General features: G+C 49.4%; 2 protein-coding genes and 1 long non-coding RNA gene across 3 annotated transcripts; all 3 read right to left on the bottom strand.

Annotated features, from left to right (window-relative positions):
• Positions 1-4,452: 4,452 nt before the first annotated feature.
• Positions 4,453-6,980, bottom strand: LOC132318665 (uncharacterized). The gene is made up of 3 exons (XR_009484348.1): positions 6,924-6,980; positions 5,446-5,613; positions 4,453-4,497 (listed from the first exon to the last, which is right to left on the bottom strand). It is a non-coding gene; the product is annotated as an uncharacterized LOC132318665 (long non-coding RNA).
• A 39-nt stretch (positions 6,981-7,019) lies between these two features.
• LOC132318657 (exocyst complex component 7-like) lies at positions 7,020-10,640 on the bottom strand. Its single transcript, XM_059826645.1, has 5 exons — positions 10,546-10,640; positions 9,655-9,720; positions 8,401-8,585; positions 7,624-7,729; positions 7,020-7,126 (listed from the first exon to the last, which is right to left on the bottom strand). The coding sequence occupies exons 1-5, from the start codon at positions 10,603-10,605 to the stop codon at positions 7,031-7,033; spliced, it is 513 nt and encodes a 170-aa protein (XP_059682628.1). The 5' UTR covers positions 10,606-10,640; the 3' UTR covers positions 7,020-7,030.
• A 4,660-nt stretch (positions 10,641-15,300) lies between these two features.
• On the bottom strand, positions 15,301-19,296 carry LOC132318622 (forkhead box protein J1-like). The gene is made up of 2 exons (XM_059826547.1): positions 18,793-19,296; positions 15,301-16,101 (listed from the first exon to the last, which is right to left on the bottom strand). Exons 1-2 carry the CDS (start codon positions 19,294-19,296, stop codon positions 15,301-15,303), a joined length of 1,305 nt encoding a protein of 434 aa, XP_059682530.1.
• Between the last annotated feature and the right edge of the window lie 371 nt (positions 19,297-19,667).

Here is a 19,667-nt window from a genome sequence, read left to right as displayed (position 1 = left end):
ATCGCAGCCACTGGGTTAGACCTGCAGAAAGAGGTGCCTTTCCGAGGGGTATTTTCTGAGCACGCTCAACATAGACCCATCAGGAGCCCCACAGCCAAGACAAGGAATGATCTCTGGCGTTACAGGAAGCGATAAAAGGGTGACAACCTCTGGGCTCAAGAGAACAATTGCAGCAGCAATTCCCATCACAGGCATCATAGAATAATGGATGCTGCCCACCCATGTCTAACTCGCATTAAGTCACCCTAATCCCCAAGACACTTCTCTTCTAAGGAACTGCAAATCAGTTAAAACCATGGAAAAAAATAACACTGGGTTAAAAAGATTTATACTTAACACACACAAAAAACAGACAGAACTGAACAAAAGCCAATGCTGGATATACAGCTAGAAAGCACAAAACAAAGCATTAATGTGACAACTGAAGACTAAGCGCTGCTTCCACATTAAAAGGTTCGTCATCATGCAACAAGCTACAATTATCACAAGCACATGGACACCCTCTCACAGCAGAGCTTTGCTGTTGCCTGCACAACAGGGAACAAAGTTTTGGGAAGGTAGAAGGAGTTTCTATAGGAGACCTGAGTAAATGGAGAAGGATCCAAGAAATAAAAATGCTGCTGCCAAAATTAAGAATTGTTCTTCCGCTTCAAAGTAATAAACACTTCCAACATGCAAAAAATCCCTACTTCCACCAGTAACTGTAAGCCACAGCGCAGCTTGGAAATGAGTGTTGGCTGCCCAAGTGCTGAGGGCCGCTATCCTGAGGGGAAGCCCAAGTACACACTGCTGCAGAACAGTATCCTGGGGCGCAGGACAGCTCGATCCCATGAAGGGATACGCCGCAGGGGGAAGGAAACTTCAGGTCCCCCAGACAGTGCATCTCTAATGGGGGAGAACAGGAGAGAGGTGTTCCCACTGAATTACCAAGCTGCCTTAACCTGGGGCACTTACTAAATAACAGAACTTGTTGCCAGTGAAACATTACATTTTAGGAACCATTTTTCTTCTACCAGTTCAGACTGTTCTCAACCACTCAGTAAAGTAAAAATCATATCCATAAAACACATTCTTCCAGTAGGAAACTTCTCCCCTCTAACCGCACACCAGGGAGGTGGGAAGACTTACACCCTCGCTGTGCTGATGCATTTGCTCCTAGCCTCTGCCATACGATCAAGTGAGAGGGCTAGGCCTCTTCTTCCAAGCTTCCTGAGGCCCTTCGTACCCAACACTTCCACTTTATTCTTGGCTGCTTTCAGAAACCTTAACGGCTTGGGCACAACAGCAAGTTCCCCTGAGCAAGCAGGGCTGTAGCAAGCTCTGGAGATATGCACTAAGCTCTTTCTTACTGCTGTTACCAGGGCCCAGCTGATGCAGAGCAGCTCAACCCAGGTACTGTTCTTCTACCAGTTCTTTCATCTTCCCCCTCTTTCAAGCATCCAGGGGGAGGGGGGGAAAAAAAAAAAAGAATAAAAAAGAGGGTAAATTGGTGTGAGAACCAAGCAGACAGTACAACTGCTGCTGCTGTCAATAGGATCTCACTTCACAGGTATGCAGCGCACGTCTCCACAGCCCACCCCTGACAGTTTCTTCTCAGATGAGCTGAAACACCACTGCTGCATTTTATTTGCATAAGCACAATTACCTGTGTTTACGCTGACACACAATGAGTGTTCAGTGTTCACGGGCATCACTTCAGTGCTGCTGTATCCCTCTTACTTAGTATTTTAATTAGGCTTTAATGGATTCTAGTGGAAGCCAAATGCTTTTGTTCCACAATTGTTTTCCCCTATTAGGCAGCTCGCAAACCAAATGGGACTGCGTTTCAGCTACTAATGAAAACATCACATTCAAGCTAGGCAGCGATCAATATGGGAAGCACGAACAGGCTCTTTGTTCTGCCACACAAAGACTCCACAGCCTGCCTTCCAGGTAGTACCTCACCGCTAGGTAAACTGGAGCATTAAGTAAACTGAAAAAGGGCTCCCCTATAGCTCGAAAAGAGCCCCCAAAACCCCCAAAAGTCAAAAAACACCTGAAGCTTCTGCTCCTGTGGCCCAATTGTTAAATAAAATGGCTTTAGGGCATGCATGAGGCACAGTTTTCCAATTGCACATTGTTTCTCTCTTCCATTAAGCAGTTTTCTAACCAAGCAGAAGGGCAACGCATCCTCTTTTTTTAAGCACCAGCTGCAGGAGTCTGTATAAAACCAGCTAAAGTTCTCCGGCTTTTGCTTGTAGTTAGCCAAGATGGGTGCCCCTACCAGCACCTTCTGGCCCTATCCTTCCCTGGCAATGCAGAGCTTCTGAGCTACCTGCTGCTCTAAAGCCAAAAAAAAAAAAGCACTGGGTCTACCGGAATCACAAAGAAGAGGTATTTTATGTGCATATGTTTGCAGCAGGATGATTTGGGAATCTGAATACATCTGCCCTCTGAGACAGACTGCTGACATTTCAAACAGCAAACTACAAAAAAAAAAAAAGCCCACAGATTGCTTCATCAGTTCAACTTGACTTGGCAAGTTTCATTTAAAGAGGAGACAACTTTACTTTAGAAGCACCTCCAGCAGTCAGATTTTCTACTGCATGCTGTAACAACGGGAGACGGTACAGGGTACATCAACAAATAAAACAGTAACGCAGAGATTAAGACCCTCTGAAACAACACACGGATATGGAGCATGTTCTCCAGAATCCAACATAGTACCTGGGGGAGACGCGGGGTCCTCTGCTTTGTTACCCTGTCCCTAACACCTCACCTTCCCTTTAGCTGTAGCCTCTCTTGCTCTTTGCTTTGTGGGTAAACAAGTTATAGCACATCAGATTTAGTTTGTTATTTATCCCTTGCAACAGGTTTAAGTGTGCATTGGGGTGTGCACTGGGATATTCTTCCTTAAGGAAATCAAATTGGAACTGTGAGAAAACCCCCTTGTCTGAAACCCAAATCGGCAGAACTTGACTTTACTTACTGAAGCAGTAGCACAGAAAAAAAATTCTTTGTCCATAATTGAAAAAAGGCTAAAACCAGGGGAATCAAACACCACCAGATGAATATTGCTATGGAGAGGGCCACTGTGCCAGTGCAAAGAGGGTGTAAGACCTCCACCTCAAGAGCTGTCCTTGAAAGCTGATGGAACTGCAGAAAAACCAGTGAATCTCTGCTCAAAGACTATTTTTTTCCTCCATTTTTAATTTCACTTAAGTAGAATTTAGTAGCCAGAAGAGATGGCTGGTGTATGAGGTTTAACCACCCCTGTCCTTCAAGAGCTACAGTCTGGTTCTCTGTCCTTGTTCACAGAAGACTGGAGACAAATTAGCCACTATCTTTTCTTGAGATTAACAATACCCCAATAGATCATTTGAAATGCGCTTTCCTTCATACACTGTCAGCTCTTTAAGTGCATTCACACCAATGCTCTGGGCCTTCCAGCTGGCCATCTCACAAACTCCAATTAAACTGGGCAAAAAGATGTGAAAATCTCCTGGCAAACCTACAGCCGAGACATTCATCATGACAAGTAATTCTGGATGGCCAAATGCATCCATTTTGGAGGAACCCTGTTGGTAGAGAACAAATGCTTGTGCTCTCAAACATGTGGGCTCCTTTCTGTACTCTCTGTGTGAGCATCCAAGATCTGAGACCCATTAAAAAATCCTAGTGATTTTCTTTTCATCTGCTCAAAAAAAATCTCATCCATCTATTTACCTAGGGCATAGGGGAGATGTTACCATTTGGCAGGCTGCTCAGAAATGTTTGCTGACCCTGCTAACTTCACAGCAATCAAAACCCAGGGATCTTTTCAGTATCAGGTGATAACCAAGAACTGTGGACCAAACCTGAAGCACCTGCAACCCGAGTTCCCCATGGCTCAACTACAGATCCCCATCTGGCGTCTTTCCAGTAGAGTGCTACTGAACCACACAAAAATAATTTTTACCTATTGGAATCATGTTGTTGGGCAGGAGAGACTGCTCAGGAGCTGAACACAAATGACTGCCATCATGCTTAGGAACCATTTAAAACACTGATTTTCTGCCATCTGCAGCATAGCTAGTTCTCCTCAGCAGGAGGATATTGTCCTCTACAGGCCTCCCAACACTGAGGGCAAATTCTTAGGCAAATAACTACCTGTCAAACTCCAGAGGAAAGCCAAGTGTGGGGTAAGACATACCCTTGTCAGGTGGTGCTCTGCTGACAGGGCAAAATCCACTGAAATTCGCAGACTATCTGCATTCACCAACTGCAACTCACACATCAGCTTTCAGGAACAGCTCCAGGACACAGCAGCAATGGCACAGATTGATTTTAAAAGACCAGAGGGGTTATCTCTGGATGTCACAGCCTTCCCCAGCCAGCCCCCCTTCTCCAAATACCCCAGGCACACCCTCTGCTTTAGCAAGAAGAGGCCCAGCAAAGCCTCTCCACACACAGAAGTGAAGAGAGCGAGCACCAGGGCCAGCACACGCACACATAGACGCACATTACCTGGGATGAGGACTGCGTTCACATCAGGATTATAAAAATAAACACAGCACAATTAAAATGGGCATTTCTTTTCCTCCCTTTCCCCATCCCATCCATTCCCAGTCCCTAGCCACATTTCTTATTAAGTTTTTGAACCCAATAAGAGTATTTTGACAACACAGGAAAAAAATATCAGGGTGGGAGAGTATTGGCCAGGTAAACCCACAGAAATACGAACTTCTCTGACTTTGATCACTATTGCAGAGGGTGCTGTGACACACAGAGGGACAATATCGCTGTGCTGCTGCGGGAGGTATGTGCTAGCTTTTGCTGGCCCTCCTGGCTGTGCTCCCACTAGATGGCACGTTTCAGAGATGGGAATTCCAGCTCTGCGCTCCGGTACACCGGAGCGAGCGGCCTCACCAGCTGCAGAAAATGCAGCAAAACTCCATTATGAGGAGAGGTGGAGTAAGCCACCAACCACATTCCTAGTTCCTCCAAAGACAAGCCAAGGCAAAAGCTTAACAGCCCTTCCAAAACTGAGACAACTTTGGATCTCCTGTCAGTAGGCACCTACCTAGTCCCCATCTCAAGTCCTGATGAGTTCTTGGTTTCCTAGCATAGTAATAATTTATTCATAACTAATGATTATTAAAGTGATGTGTTTTATCAGATCACAGTTTTCTATTTTGCTGTGGCACAGTCTGTATTCCATATTCCAAGGCTGAGGACAGGTGCTCTCAGATCATATCCTTTTATAGCCCTTTTATAACAGAGACAGAAAATGCCTGTAGCCTCAATGCTGAATCCAGGGCAGAGAAGAGGCGCTTATCTCCAAAGTCTCACCCCTGCTTCTGTCCTAAACGCACATTTTAGACACAGAGGCTACCTCAGCAGTGAGAAGGCCTACAGATAGGTGTTTGATAGCCAGGCAAGAGGATACACAGTACAGCAATCCCCCCCACCCCTTCAAGAACTCACCTGGTCTCTTGAGTGGCTTTTTGGTGGGGGTGTCCTTCCTTTTGTTCTGAATGGCAGGGGAATATGGCACTCCAGTGGAGGAGCTGTTCTTACGGAAATGGTCTTCCAGCCCCTTGATGGAGCGGTCAAGCTGGACAGAGCGGATTTGGAAGTAAACAGGCATAAAATCTAGGGAGACAAGGTAGAAACAAGATTATAGGCAAACAGGGAACACTATATGATAAAACAAACCTTTCCTGAAACACTCTGTGCCCCTAAGGGGCCCTAGTAGCATTGATGTGGGACCCGAGGTGGTTTTCCCTCCCAGAGCCTCTCCTGTTTTCTTCAAAAACTGCTACTTCTTCTTCCTTCCCCCACAGTATTCATTCCAGCCCTCCCACCACACACAACAAGTCTGTGCACCGAGAGCACATCAGTTGTGGAACTGATGGGAGACATTTGCGCAAGACATTGTCAATTCAAGTGCTCAGTTTCTAACATGAGACTTTACACACTTCTCAGGATTCAGGGCATTCAGGAACTAAATGAGGCGTTCATCATTTGAAAGCAGAATACAAACTGACTAACAAAATATGCTATATATGCTTCAGTCGCCTTTGATCATGGAAAAGTTCTTAAGAAGCTTTTAAAAGATGTTTGTCATACTTGGTAAGCACAGTAATCCCCACTCAGAAGCAAATCATTGAGGTGGGGGGGTGACTCTAGTAGCTATATGTATGTGAAAGTACAAGTTTCCTGTAACAAGTCCACAAAATTGTTCACTCCCAAAGAAAAAGTTAATAAAGGAGTATAAAGCTGTAGGCAGATTTTGATGCTGCAGAACAGGAAAGAAGAGACATGTACTGACTGAAGAAAGTTGTCTGTGCTGCTTTCCCCCCCCACCCTTGGTCACATTTACTACAAAAAGTTCTGTTCATAAATAGTTCCCAAATGGGAATAAGTGACCAGTGTCTCACACATTTATAACACTTATAATGATGGAGCACTAGGTAGTTGCAGCTCCATCAGAAGGCATCACAGATGCAAGTTAAATGGATTTCTGCTATAGGACAGGCTATGCATTAAGATAATTTATGCTTTATTTACACAGCTCGCTCTCTCATCATATTCACCAGATCATTCTGTTCAACTGACAAACCATCACTCACTACAAATGCTGTAAAAAAAAAAAAAAAGGAGGATCTTAAGAAGGTGATTGAAAGGAGACTGAACTACTCACCTAAAAGGTGCCACTAAGGCAGTCACTAGTTTTGCTAGCGCTGCTAGCTACCAACGGCAGTGTGAGTCATGGTTTGTTAGCCACAGCAGCACCTGAGCAGAGGCTTCAAGGCTGAAGGTGTGTGATCTACAATCAAAGCTGTACAGTGCTACACACAACCCTCAACACCCTACTTTTGGTCTCAGCCACATGCGGTAAGTAGTTGGAGAGCGCTCACCTGATACAGAACTACAAGGGAACAACACACAGCACTACCAACCTTGATTCCTGCCGTTTTCCACCAGCCAGCCAGAAATGCGGATGATATCGTGCAGGACGCTCTCCGGGAGGTGCTCCAGAGACATCTCCTCCTGCATCTCCATTTCATCATCCCCGCTGATCAGGTCCAGGATGAGGATGGGTGGGACCGGCTTGGTGTGTCGTGTCATCAAGCTGCGGCTTGCCCCTCTCAAAGAGGGATTTCTGGCACACAACAGCAGAAGGACAGAAGCAGCACAGGGCTTCTGTAATCAGTCACTCACAAGTATTTCTGTATACGAACGTACTTTCTGCAGCGTTTCTAACCACATGCTTCAAACTCCAACACCTGTAACTAAGAAACTTTTAAAGCAAATTAAATAAAAAAGGCTTGGGAGTTGCTCAGTTTTCAAGTGGGATTTAAACAGATCTCCCATTCCGTTCAAGCAGTTGAAGGACTGACAAGAGCTGCTCAGGAAGAGGTTCAATCAACTCCACCACACGTGCAGGATGCACTTTCAGAAGTCCTATGGCACAGTGCGTAGAGAAAGCAAAACGCCACAAGCAGAAACGCTGCTGAGTGCAGACTTAAACAGAAGCCAAAACAATTGTTTCTTTAGCTGTGCCCAAACACCTTCTTTACAAGGCAGCAAGCAAGAGGGCAAGCAGCAGGGCTACATCTGTCCCTCTTACCCATGCCAGGTTCCAGACCCGTGACCTACCATGCGGTTCAGCTCTGGGCTGTCTGGATTGTTGTCCTGGAAGTATTCCACCGCCTTCTGGATTTTGTCCATGCAATTCAAGTACTCCTCCAGCCTCCCAGTGGGGCTGAAAATAAAACCAAAAAGAAACAGAAGCAGCAAAGAAAGAAGGTATCAAGAAAGCACCAGACCAAACTCAGGATAAAAATAACAAGGAACATTTAAATTGCCTTTTCTTCAACTAGGAGGAGGTCATGGGATTCCCTTTTGCCTCCACTCAATAGCACAGCAGAATACCCAATCCATGCAGCAAGTGCAGAAATACTGATGATGGAGCAGCACACAACTCTCAGCCTTGCCATCCTTTCCCAGTCAGGCCCTGATGGGAAGGTAGAGGAAGCTGCACATCCCACCCCAGAGAAGGGCCATCACAGCACCTTCCCAGAGACTGAAAGCAGGCTCCAGAACAGTTCCGATTCATCCTGGATGCAGCGACAACATCAACAGGGCAGGAAGAACCTTTGGGAAAAGGGTGGAGGAAAGAGGAGAAGCCACCAATGCTCATCAGATTCATATGGCAGCATGTCTGCAAATCCTGGAAGAGACACCAGGGTCTGAGCAGACTTTGCCCTCTGGGGATTGCTGAAGGTCAAGTCAGGCAGCTTCATTGTGGACTGACAGTGGGAAAAGAGTGTGGGAAGGGTACAAGGAACATTATGATGAGTGTGTGGAGTCAGGTCCCCTACCAGAAGTTCAATAGGATGAAGCACCCCAGTAAGATCTAGCTGCTCAACTCACCCTTCCTTTATGATCTTCTCTGTGTCCTTAGCCACATGGGAGTAACTGATGACGTGATCCAAGCAGGACAGGGCCTTCTCCACGTTCTCCTGCAAGCGCTGCAGGTTCTCTGTCTGTTTATGGACAGGGATGATCGAGTTCTCCAGCTTCATCAAACGACTTTCAAAGGAGGAAAGAATAGAAACCTACACGCCAAGAGAGAAACAGAGAGCTGAGGACATCCTTCCACCTGGACCCATACAGTTGGACAGCAGTTAGAGCAGGGCAATCAGGGTCCTTCAAGTCCCAGCTTCACTTTTTGGGCTCTGCTACTAATTTGCCATGGCTCCTAAAGCAGGCTGTTTAATCCCTCTATGTCCTAATTTGTATTAATAATCACAAAATAGATCACCTGCCATACAGAGACGGGCCAAGCTTGAATTAGATGTTTGTAAAGTGTGAAGCTAATGTTTCCAGACAGTACTAAGGAGGAGCAAAATTTTTTTTGACAGCAGAAAACAAAACCACAGGAACTGCCTAGAGGTGCCCTAGGTCAAAAGAACAAAAACATAAACCGGCTGCCACTTTGCTCCATACCACTAAGACCCAAATATGAGATGCACAACACGACGACACAGGACCAGTATAGCGAGAACCTTCTTTTCCATCATAGACATTTAGTTTTTAAAAGGGACTGCGATATTGCTTCTGAAAGGTGGAAAACCTCTTAGTAAGCTCATAAATGGAGCCTTAATGTCATCTTTTCCAGGCAAAAATGTAATTCTTTCAAGACTCACTCCTACGTTATGTTTTCCACACTTCTCTGGCAGTGCCTCTATGACCTTCTTGAAGCACTAAGCCCAAAACGGGACATAGTATACTAGCTGAGGGCTTAGGAGCAATTAGAGCGTGGTAATTACTTTCTACCTCCTAAGCAGAACATTCCCAAAATAAAACTCCAAACGAGACCTGACTTTATGAAGCAACAACATGATGCTGTTGCACAAACTAGTCTGGGGTCTATTAATACCAATTCCCAAGAGAGAGGACAGACTCATTTGAGCCCTCATCTCCTCAGGAGAGAAGCTTAGGATTTAAACATTCATCAGTTTCCCACTTCGCCCAGCCACTGAAGTGTCAAACACAGATGCAGAGCAAGTGGTTCATTACTCTGCATTCCTCAGATAGGCACAATGACAGCCTTGAAAACAGATTGTCCTAAGAAAAAGTAAACCGAGGCCCAACATTAGGGCTGAACTTCAAGGACCTCCTTACCATGTTCTTTGTAAGCTGGTCACTCTTCTCAAGGCTCTCTTTGATAAAGGACAGGGTTTCTTCTTCCTGTCAGCAGGATGAAAAACTAGTCTTCAATTCTGAACATGGAGCATTTAAGTCACTACATGCTACACGTACGTTTTTACAAGTCCTGGTAAACACTGCAGCAAACAATGTTTGACCTGATGCTGACACCACATTTTAATATGCCACCTCTTCGCAGAAATCACAACAACTGACCCGAGGTGAGAGACGCATAACATAAGTGAGGGGTTTATAGGTTACTCATTTCCCTCTAATATCCCAAGCCCATGAGCCTTAGCACACTGAAGTCACAGCACAATATAACATTAACACCTTTACCACAGAGGCACACTGGCACAAGACCACATTTGCCTGCCACAGCACAACACAGGTGTTGCACAGGCACCATCCAAATCCCCCACACAGCCGTGAACTCAAGCAGCCAACGCAAAGCAACCACCAAGGGCTGTTTTCAAGTCACCAAAGCCCAGAGATGGGGTGGGGGGGACGGACGGGACACAGCAACCTGCAAGGGCTGGCCCCACAGGCTGCACCTGAGGACCTGAAGGGAGAGCCCCCAGAAGCTACCAGGCCCTAAGAGCAGGGCCCCAGCCCCGAAGTGGGGGGCAGAAATACCTCCTGACCCTGAAAACTAAGGGCCCTCGGCCCTGAAGGGGACCTGGGGATGCTGACAGGCCCGGAGCGGGGTGACCAGGCCCTTAGGGGGCCGCGGGACGCTCCCAGGCCCGGAGGGGGCCTCCGTGCCAGCTCCCAGGCCCATCTCCTAGGCAACGCGCTGGGGCTGCGGGCCCGGGACCAGGCCCCGGCCCCGGCAGGGCCCGCAGCAGGGCCCTAGCCCAGCCCTACCTGCTTGAGCTTGCCCTCGATCGCCCTCCTGCGGGCCGACACCTCCTCGGCGGGGATCATCCTGCCGCGGAGCGCCGGGGCCGCGCTCCACCGTTCAGTCCCACTGCAGACACCCTCTTCCGCCCTCCCGTCACTGCCGCGGCGCCATCTTGGGAGCGGCAAGACACATTGAGCATGCGCAGCACGACCAAGGGCCCTCTGGAGAGTGGTCTCCATTTAAGTAGGGGCCGGAAAGGCACCAGCCCTGAACGCGCATGCGCTGTTGTCCCAGAGGGGAAGAGGCGCATGCGCACTGCCCCTCGTGACGGGCAGTTTGGCAGTAGTGGGCAGCTGCGCCGCCATGTTGGAAGTGGTGTGGCGGGTGCCAGGGGGGCACCCCATTTCTGTCAGGGCAGGACTGGCTCCCCAGGCCCGCCATCCCCACTACGGCCTGGCCGAGTCGAGCTCCTCCAACCCCAGTATCACCGACGTCCCCACAGGACACGACGTCCTGACGGGGGTCCAGAGCCACCCAGCCTTCCCCCCTGCCAAGCTGTTGGGGCGGCCAGGCCCAGGGCCACTCTGCCACACACCGTGAGGGGGAAACGAGGTGTGGAGGAAGATTACAGGGGTTTGAGCCCAGGGAAATTAAATTGTAGAGATTTGAGTATGAATTATGGAAATGTAGACATTTGCAGGAGTGCAGGTCACTCCACTCCCATCCAGCATCCATTTTCCAGAAAGAAAGGCTACCACCACAGGGAAGGTGCTGCCTTCTCCTGCGGCATAGGTGGGGATGGCCGGGTTTATCACACGCTGAGGCAGTTACGGGGCTCTGCAACCTCACAAACCACATCCAGCCTGGCACAGGGAGCTGCTTTTACCAATACAGACAGTCCCAGCCTGCCGTCTCATGGTGCACCGAGGCAAGGCCCCTGCTGCGTGAAGGGACTGGTGTGTTCTCATCCATCTTCCCCTTGTCAAACCACCCCGGGCTCTGGAAAGGAGCTGAAACAGCCCGACTGGTCTCTTTTGTTCAACAACTTCGGTGTGTTTCATAACCCACCTTATCATGCTGCAAACAGCTGTGACCGGGCTCTGGCTGCTGTGAGGGCCGATGCACAGCCAGGGCACTGTGTTTTGTGTGTGTGACATTGCCCAGCCATGACTGCCTGCCCGTGTTTTATGGGGACACCTGCTAGAGGGGATCTTGTCCTGTGGGTACAAGAGAGAAGAGCCCTGTCCAGGGTCAGCGCTCAGCATGTCTTGTGCTTTTCCCCGCTGGGCTGGTGTGATTGGGAAGGTTTCTTTTTCCCCGTGTACAGCAGAGCCATCTCTTTTTTTTATAGCAATCCATGCTTTTTCTGCTAACACTCATCCCCTCATTCAAAGAGCACCCAGGGCCAAAATGAAATCTCCCCTCTCTCAGCCTGGGGAACAATTGTGTGTGCTCCCCTGAATAGTGCTGTGTATCTCCTGAAAACCCAGCAAAAATGTTCCCTCACCCCTTCATGGGGTGACTGAGCCCTCAGAGCAAAGAGGGGGAGCTGGGATAGAGGCACCCAACCCATGTCGCCGCTGCCAGCTAGGGTGCAAAGGGTGAATAAATATACAGAAAGTCAGTCTGCCAATAAATAGTGTAAAAACTACCAGAGTCTGTGCAAACGTGAGGTGCAACGCCACATCCAAGGGGAGGCAGCAGAAAAAACCTGGCTTGCTGGTCAAATGAAAAAAGTCAAAGCAGCAGAGGTTATTTCTGGTAAAATGAAAAAGAAAGGGTAGAAACACTGCAGTTTGAACATGTTAAAATGCAGTGCAAAAGGGCGCAAAGCACACCTGGGATCTTTGGGTTGTAAATACCCCCCCGGCTCATTGCTGGCAGTTTCTCCAGAGTCCCTTTCCAGCCCCTTCTCCCACCATCCCAAGTGGCAGCACTGCCCCACAGCTGTGGGCACAGAGAGGTACCCACAGCCTGGCCCTGGCCAGCCTCGCACCCAGCCCCACATCCCTGAGCCAACCTGCCCTCCCCATGGGGCTCCCGAACCTGCTGCCCCCAGACCCGCCACCCCTCACCCTGCCTGCGCCGGCCGGGCTGGCAGCTGAGCATGCGCTGCTTTTCTTCCCTGCCTTGGCAGAGCCCAACCGCTCCTCGGCGTAATTGGCCTCGCGAGGGCTTGGCTATTCCTGTGGTTTCTGTGCGGCTCCTCTCACCGCCCTGTACCCAAGAGGGCTCTGAAGCCACTTGTGTTTCTCAGGGCATCTACAGGGCCAGGTGGGGACATGGCACAAGCAGAGGGATAGCCCTAGGCACTGACACCATGTCACCCTCAAGAGCTCCCCGCAGGGGCAGGGAAGGATGCTCCCGGGGTTGGGAGCAGCTCCCAGGACTTGGGACCCCGGGCACAGCCACCCTTATGTCGCACAGGCAGGGTGTAACCATTGTCACGCATGTGTTGGTTTGTGCCTCAGTTTCTCCGCGGGGCATTGCTGTGCTGCCGCGGAGAGGGGTGATAGCACCCATGTAGCAAGGCTGGGTGTGCAACCAGGGCTGGGCTGGTGAGATGTCCCCTACCTCCAGGGGAGAGGATCAGGCAGAGCCAGGCTGTGCTGGAGGGAAACAAAGAGGCAAAAGGGTTTTTTCTTCTCCTTTTTTTTCTTTCTTTTTTTTTTTTTTTAATTTGAAAATAACTTTCCATGGAAAAGGTTAAATTGCACACATATCGCTGCAGTTCTTCAGCATCGAGGCCCCGAAACAGGAAAATATAACAAAACCAACAAATAAAAAGGAGCATTGCCAATACAGATATAAACACCTACACTGACCCCCAAAGCCCCCCAAAGACATGGCCTTCACTCCCCAGCCCCGGGACACCGTCCCCAGCTGCGCGGTGGCATCCCAGGGCACTTCAGGTGCTGGCACCTGGGCAAAGCAGTGGCCCAGTCCCAGCTCTGCTGCTTGCGTGAGCTGAAGATGTTGGTTCTTAGCCTGTCCCACGCTTTACCGGCGGGATGCGGGACCTGCACTCCCACCTCCACGGCTCCAACCCTCTCCCCAAATTTGGGTGCAAATTACTCCAAGGGTAATTTATATAGTTTTTTAAAGGCTTGTTTATTGATTCTTGCACTACAACTACACTCTCAATAAATTATATTGCTCACATTAAAGGTCCTAAGTGCTTTTGTAACCAAACAAGAAATTCTTTACAATCTTCCATTTTTCAGTAAGTCTAAGACATACAACTAAAACTACAGCTTCTACTTACTCCTACCTAATATCTACTCTAACTCTAATAACCTACAGCGAAGGAGAGGCAAAGGAGAGGCGAAGGATCCCATTCTTGAGAGCTTCAAGTCAAGTTTCAGCAGAGTTTGGCTCCACTCCCGAAATGTTTCTGAGCTGCTTTGCAGAGACCTTGCCACACTCTCGCTGTGCTCCAAGCCAAAGGGCCAAAGCTTTGGTTTGTGTCAATCCCGGCGGCTCTCCCGGATGATGAGCTGCTCCCGGCTGGATGGAACTTCATCTCCACTGCCATCCCCAGAGCCCGTGGCACTCACAGTCTTTGGCCTGAGCTCCTGGATGGAGCCTGAATGCGGATTTCCTTCCTCCTTGGTCTCAGCTGGGAGCATTTGATGTGGATCGACCCCATTGCCACCAGCTGATGGCCATGCCACAGTGTTTTCCTTACAGCTCCCCCAAAAATGCATTCTTAATCGGGGTCCTGCGTTGCCCTGGCAGCCACTCGTAACCTGATGGATGAGCAAAAGAAGTGGAGAGCAACAGTCTCAGACCAAAAAAACAGAGAGGGGCTATGTCAGCTGGTGAAAGACAGAGAGGGTTTATGGTGGTCTAGACCCTTCAGCAACTGCAGCGAGAATTTTGGCTATAAAAAATACGAAAGCTTGTTCTGGGAGCACTTCGATCCCTACTGCTCCTCTCCTGCCAGGGCCAGTTCCTGGATCTTTAACGAAACCTGTTGCTGCTGCTCCAGGAATCCTCCCTCGCCTGGTCTTGGTTTACAGAACAATGAACACAAGCCTTTAAAAACAGTGAAAATACAAAACAACTCTCAAACTGTATTTCCCCTATCCCCCCCACTATTAAGAAATTCTAGTGCTAAAAAGATAGGTTTCTTTGAATATATAATATGTAATAGATTATATAAAAACATCTAAAGAGGCAGACTTGCTGAATTTATAAACCTTTTCTTCTTCCCTAGGCACAAGTCAGGAGGGAGGTTGAACTCGGAGAATCCAGAAGGGACCTCTATTTGCTTGCTAGCTAATTATCACACTATATCTACTAACTACCCTAGATAGAGAAAGGAAAGAGAGACAGAAATGGAGAGACGAAAGGGTGAGGAAATTGCACTTAATCTATAGAGTCCTAAGCCGCCAGGAATCACATGTCTTGGATGGAATTTATCAGGTGCTCTCCTTTAGCCCTGAAGGAACAGATGTTGTGTCCATTTTCACAGAAAAAAAAAAAAAAAAAGATAATTCACATTTCTTCCTTTAAAAGTAAAAAAATAAGTAGTGTTCTATTTCTTCTCTCATGGACTAGAGACTTCTGATGTGTCCTTTAAAGATATATCAAGCAGTTCCTGTGGTGGTGTTTTTTTCTCCCCCCGGTGTTTCTGTGAATAATCTTATGATGAAGCTGGTAAAAATCACTGTGGATGTCTCTGTCTCTAGAAAATCTTGTCCCTTGTAAGTCCCAGCAGCATGGGGGGAGCATCCTACTAAAGTCTGTGTGGGCTTGGAATGGCGACTGGCCTCTTATAAAAGGGACGTGAGACTGCTCCAGTCGCTCACATCCACTGGCAAAGAGGTATCGTTGAGGTCAAACAACTGATCTATGTTGATGCAGTTGGAGAGGAGATCGTCTGTCTCTTCATCCCAGGGATGCTGCAGGAAAGACGTGGCCATCAAGGTTTCGTCAAAGTCCAGGTTGTTCAGGCTGGGTTCAGTGAGGACCTGCTCCTGCCCCTGAGGACAGTCGACGTGGTGCCCTTGTACCGTCAAGTCCGGGTTGCGTGTTGCGGGGCTTAGTGGAGGTGTGAACTCCAGATCCCCGAAAATGGAGAGGTCCCCACTCAGGTTGGTGTCTAAGATGGCCTCCCAGTCAAAGTCACCTTTCAGTGATCCCAGCTCGGTCTGCTCTTCCTGGGTCAGCAAGGCAGAGCTGGAAAGCCGCGACGCCTTGGCCGTTCGCTTGGGCAAGGGCTGCCTGCGCTTCTGGCCTGCTTTGCCATCCTCTGGATTCCGGTTCTCGTTGCCAGTGACTTTTTCAAATTCTTTCAGCAGCTGCTGCGACTCCGTGTTGACGTAGAGGATGCTATCGGTGGTGCAAGTTGAAGTGGCCGAGTTGGTGACGCACCGTACTTCTTGCTGGGCTCTTCCGGTGAAGGACGGGGGGATCTGCACTGGGGGCATCCTCCGCTTTTTGAAGGCACTGTTCTTGAGCCGGTCAGCATGTTGGGGGTCCAGCTTCCAAAACCCGCCTTTCCCCGGCTCGCCCTTCTCCCGGGGGACCTTGATGAAGCACTTGTTCAAGGAGAGGCTGTGCCGGATGGAGTTCTAGACCCAAAAGAGAAAAAAAAACAAGGCTGAATGCTTGTCTGCTACTGCAGCACCTACCTGTGTGGGAAGGCTGGTGGAAAAGCATGTTTTCAGCAAGGACCTTTGGGAAAAAGAAAGCAGAAATGGCAACGTCAAGACATCCCGGGCTTCTGCCCAGCAGAAGCTCCCCTGCCCCGCAGAAACTCCCCTGCCCCGCGTCACCAGCAGAGTTTTCTTGCCTCCTGTCTAATCCAGCCAGAGGTGGCAGGAGCCAAGGGGTTCAAGCTAGGACTTGCCAACCAATGGGAAGCTTTTGGGCAACTCTCCTTGGCTGTAAACGGCGGCCATGGGGCCTTGAATCATGCAGAGCACTGAGAGAAACCAGCCAGACTTGCTCTAGGCCTGGAGCTAAGCTGGAGGAGGTCGGGTCCTCCTTCATGGGTAAGGAGGAAGAGGAGGGTCTTTACACCAATGTGGCCACGGCTTCATTAAAAGTGGCAACACATGGCAGCACCGTCGGGGACGGCATCATCAGGGCCCTCCTTGCATCCCCCAGTTCATCTGCGCCTCTTGCTAGGAAAAATATTTGGCCAAAAAAACAGGCAGCATGCCTCCCCGCAGCCAGGCTGACACAAACCAGACACGCAAAACCGCAGAGACACGTGGGCTGTCCCACCTCAGCCCTGTGTGTCCCCAGTGGTGCCTCCTGGCCCAGGGAAGCTCGGTGTGAAATCACTGCATCTTCATCAACCACCACTCAAACGAGCCGGGGGGAAAAAAAAAGGAAAAAAAAGGAGTTTCTGCTCCCGTCGAGCTGTTCTGAAACCCTGAATGTGCCTGGAGTGATGTGAATAATCAGAAAGGAAACTCAGTTATTGGGTAAATAACCCAGTGTTGGACTCCACGAAGCCAAGACTGTATTAAGAGATTGGATATGGTAGAGTTTTGGGTTTTTTTAATGTTGCCTGGATATCTTTATGCTTATTCATCCATAATCCGTAGTGCCGAATAGGAAAAACAAGGCTTGAATGCTTAGAGCTGTTGAAAAACACGCATACGCGCACCCCCCCCCCGCCCCCCCCAAAACCCTCCTCTGGGCTGAAGCTCCTTGGGTGTGTTGGCTTTTCTCCAAAGCACTCAGCTCCCACAGGAATATATCCATCTCCCCCTGGAGTATGGGTGGCATGACCTTTCCAGGCTGTCTTCACGTACGGGAATCGGGATAGGGGATGAGAACACAGCCTCAAAAAGAAAGAAAGAAAGAGGAAGAAAAAAGGAAAGAAAAAAGGAAAGAAAGAAAGAAAGAGGAAGAAGAAAGGAAAGAAAGAAAGAAAGAAAGAGGAAGAAAAAAGGAAAGAAAGAGGAAGAAAAAAGGAAGGAAGGAAGGAAGGAAGGAAAGAAAGAAAGAAAGAAAGAGGAAGAAAAAAGGAAAGAAAGAAATAAAGAGGAAGAAAAAAGGAAAGAAAGAAAGAAAGAAAGAAAGAGGAAGAAAAAAGGAAAGAAAGAAATAAAGAGGAAGAAAAAAGGAAAGAAAGAAAGAAAGAAAGAAAGAAAGAAAGAAAGAAAGAAAGAAAGAAGAAAGAAAGAAGAAAGAAAGAAGAAAGAAAGAAGAAAGAAAGAAAGAAATAAGAAAGAAATAAGAAAGAAAGAAAGAAAGAAGAAAGAAAGAAAAAAGAAAGAAAGAAGAAAGAAAGAAAGAAGAAAGAAGAAAGAAAGAAAGAAAGAAAGAAAGAAAGAAAGAAAGAAAGAAAGAAGAAAGAAAGAAATAAGAAAGAAAGAAAGAAATAAGAAAGAAAGAAAGAAATAAGAAAGAAAGAAATAAAAAAGTAGCAGGAACACAGATAGCCCTGCAAACAATCCAGGCTGTGGTAACTCTGAATTTACAGTTTAACGAAATCTTACAAGGGTCAGAGACTTGCAAGCTGAATTCTCTGCTCCCCATCTCCCCTCCCCATCCCAAACTTCATTCAGCCTGGGCTGCCCTCTGTTATTACCCGGCCGGTTAACTTATTTATCATTCCTGCCTGCAACAATCCTGTAAACCCCCTGCATCTCTGCAGAGAGTGATTGAAAACCTTCTTTCTTTTTTTAATAAACACATTTAATTAAAACCGTGGTGATTACCCAGCCGTGAGTTTGCAGGAGAAAGTCAACGGACTGGCACACAGCTCCTCCTCCCGCATTGCTCCCATAGGTCCCCCCAGCACAGGGGAGGCTGGGGGACCCAGGTGGCCCTGGAGAGGGACCGGAGGGTTTCCTTCCCCGTGATGGGCTTCAAGAGCCGCTGAAGACCCACCTGCCTGGGGAGAAGGTGGGCAACGCCTGGGCAGGGGCTTTGCAGAGGTTTTGCCTGGGTGAGCACCGCCGCCGGGATCATTGGCACACTGCGGATTTGGGCTGGGAATAACCCGAGCGGAGGGACGAGCCACCCAGGTCCCTCCTGCCCTGCCACATCCTAGAAAGCCTCACGTGCCAGAGGTCCCTTCGCGTGATGGAAGAGGGCGGCGAGCCAAGGTGGCTGGGAAAAGCCCCTGTGCTTCAGGTTGTCCCCAAAGCTGGTGAGCCTGGGGGCTGTCCCCTACCCCCTGGGGACATGCTTGTGCTAGCTGGGGACAGCAGCTCTATTTGGCCTCACAGTGGAGGCTGTGGAAAGCCCTCCCCAGCCCTGCGGGGAGAGGGGACAAGACAAGAGGGCTCCAAATCGCCTACCTGCCAGGTGGGATCAGCATGTCGGAAGTAGCAGAAGTTGTCAGTAATCCACTGGTAGATGGCAGAAAGGGTGACTTTGGGCTTATTGCTGGCCTCCATCGCCATGCAGATGAGGGTGGTGTAGGAGTAGGGCGGCTTGACGTGCGGGTTGGTCTTGTAGTCGATGTCGTCCATGAGCTGAGGGTTCACGGCCATGGTGTTGTGCGCCGTCCTCGAGGTGCAGGAGGAGATGGGATTGCAGGGAGTGTGGGGGATGCCCATGCACGCTGGGTCGGCGGCCAGGGGCGAGCATGGGGCAGCAAAGCTGGGGATCCTCTGACAGTTGTGGGGGTCCTGGCCGCTGGGGCAGCAGGAGGACTTGCCCATGCTGGGGTTGGCAATTGAGAAGTCCTGCAGCCACATGAGGCTGGTCAGGCTGTCATCCAGGTCGTCCGCGTCCCCCATGCTGCCCTTCTGCCCTCTGTTCTTTCCAGCTGGCAGGCGGCTCAGCCACCCCTCAGCCATGCCTTGGCACGTCAGCAGCTCTTGGTTCACGGGATACACGTGAAGAGGAGGGAGGGGACGGGGCAGATCCTGCAATAAAAACAGGGAGAGGGTTGAGGGTCTCTGAGGCGCAGCCGCTCTGTAGCACCCTGGCAGGGTTGGACCTGGGTGGTCCCGGTGCCGCTGGGTGAGACCCATCCCCGGGGTGCTGTGCACCGGAGCCGCAGTGCCCCACTCCCCCAGGGTGCAAAATATCTTCCAGTTCCCCTCTGGCTATCGACTGCCCTGGCTTTCATCCTATTTCTGCTCCTCCCTTCACCTGCCACCCCGAAAACACCCCGGCGGGGGCGAGCACGGAGCCTCCCCAACACACCCTCGCTCAGAGCGAGCCG

The sequence above is a fragment of the Gavia stellata genome, chromosome 18, assembly GCF_030936135.1.
Source record: "Gavia stellata isolate bGavSte3 chromosome 18, bGavSte3.hap2, whole genome shotgun sequence".
NCBI lineage: Eukaryota > Metazoa > Chordata > Aves > Gaviiformes > Gaviidae > Gavia > Gavia stellata.
The sequence above is the reverse complement of the archived record's forward strand: the minus strand, read 5'-3'. Positions and strand labels throughout refer to the sequence as shown.

Bases quoted from the DNA above. Each gene is read 5' to 3' on its own strand.
- LOC132318622 (XM_059826547.1), bottom strand. From the start codon at position 19,296: ATGGCTGAGGGGTGGCTGAGCCGCCTGCCAGCTGGAAAGAACAGAGGG. The intron at 16,102-18,792 runs GTAGGCGATTTG...TTTTGGGTCTAG, and splicing joins ATGCTGATCCCACCTGGCAG to AACTCCATCCGGCACAGCCT.
- LOC132318657 (XM_059826645.1), bottom strand. From the start codon at position 10,605: ATGATCCCCGCCGAGGAGGTGTCGGCCCGCAGGAGGGCGATCGAGGGC. The intron at 9,721-10,545 runs GTAGGGCTGGGC...TCCTGCTGACAG, and splicing joins TCGAGGGCAAGCTCAAGCAG to GAAGAAGAAACCCTGTCCTT. The intron at 7,730-8,400 runs GTGAGTTGAGCA...TTTTATTTTCAG, and splicing joins GAGAAGATCATAAAGGAAGG to CCCCACTGGGAGGCTGGAGG.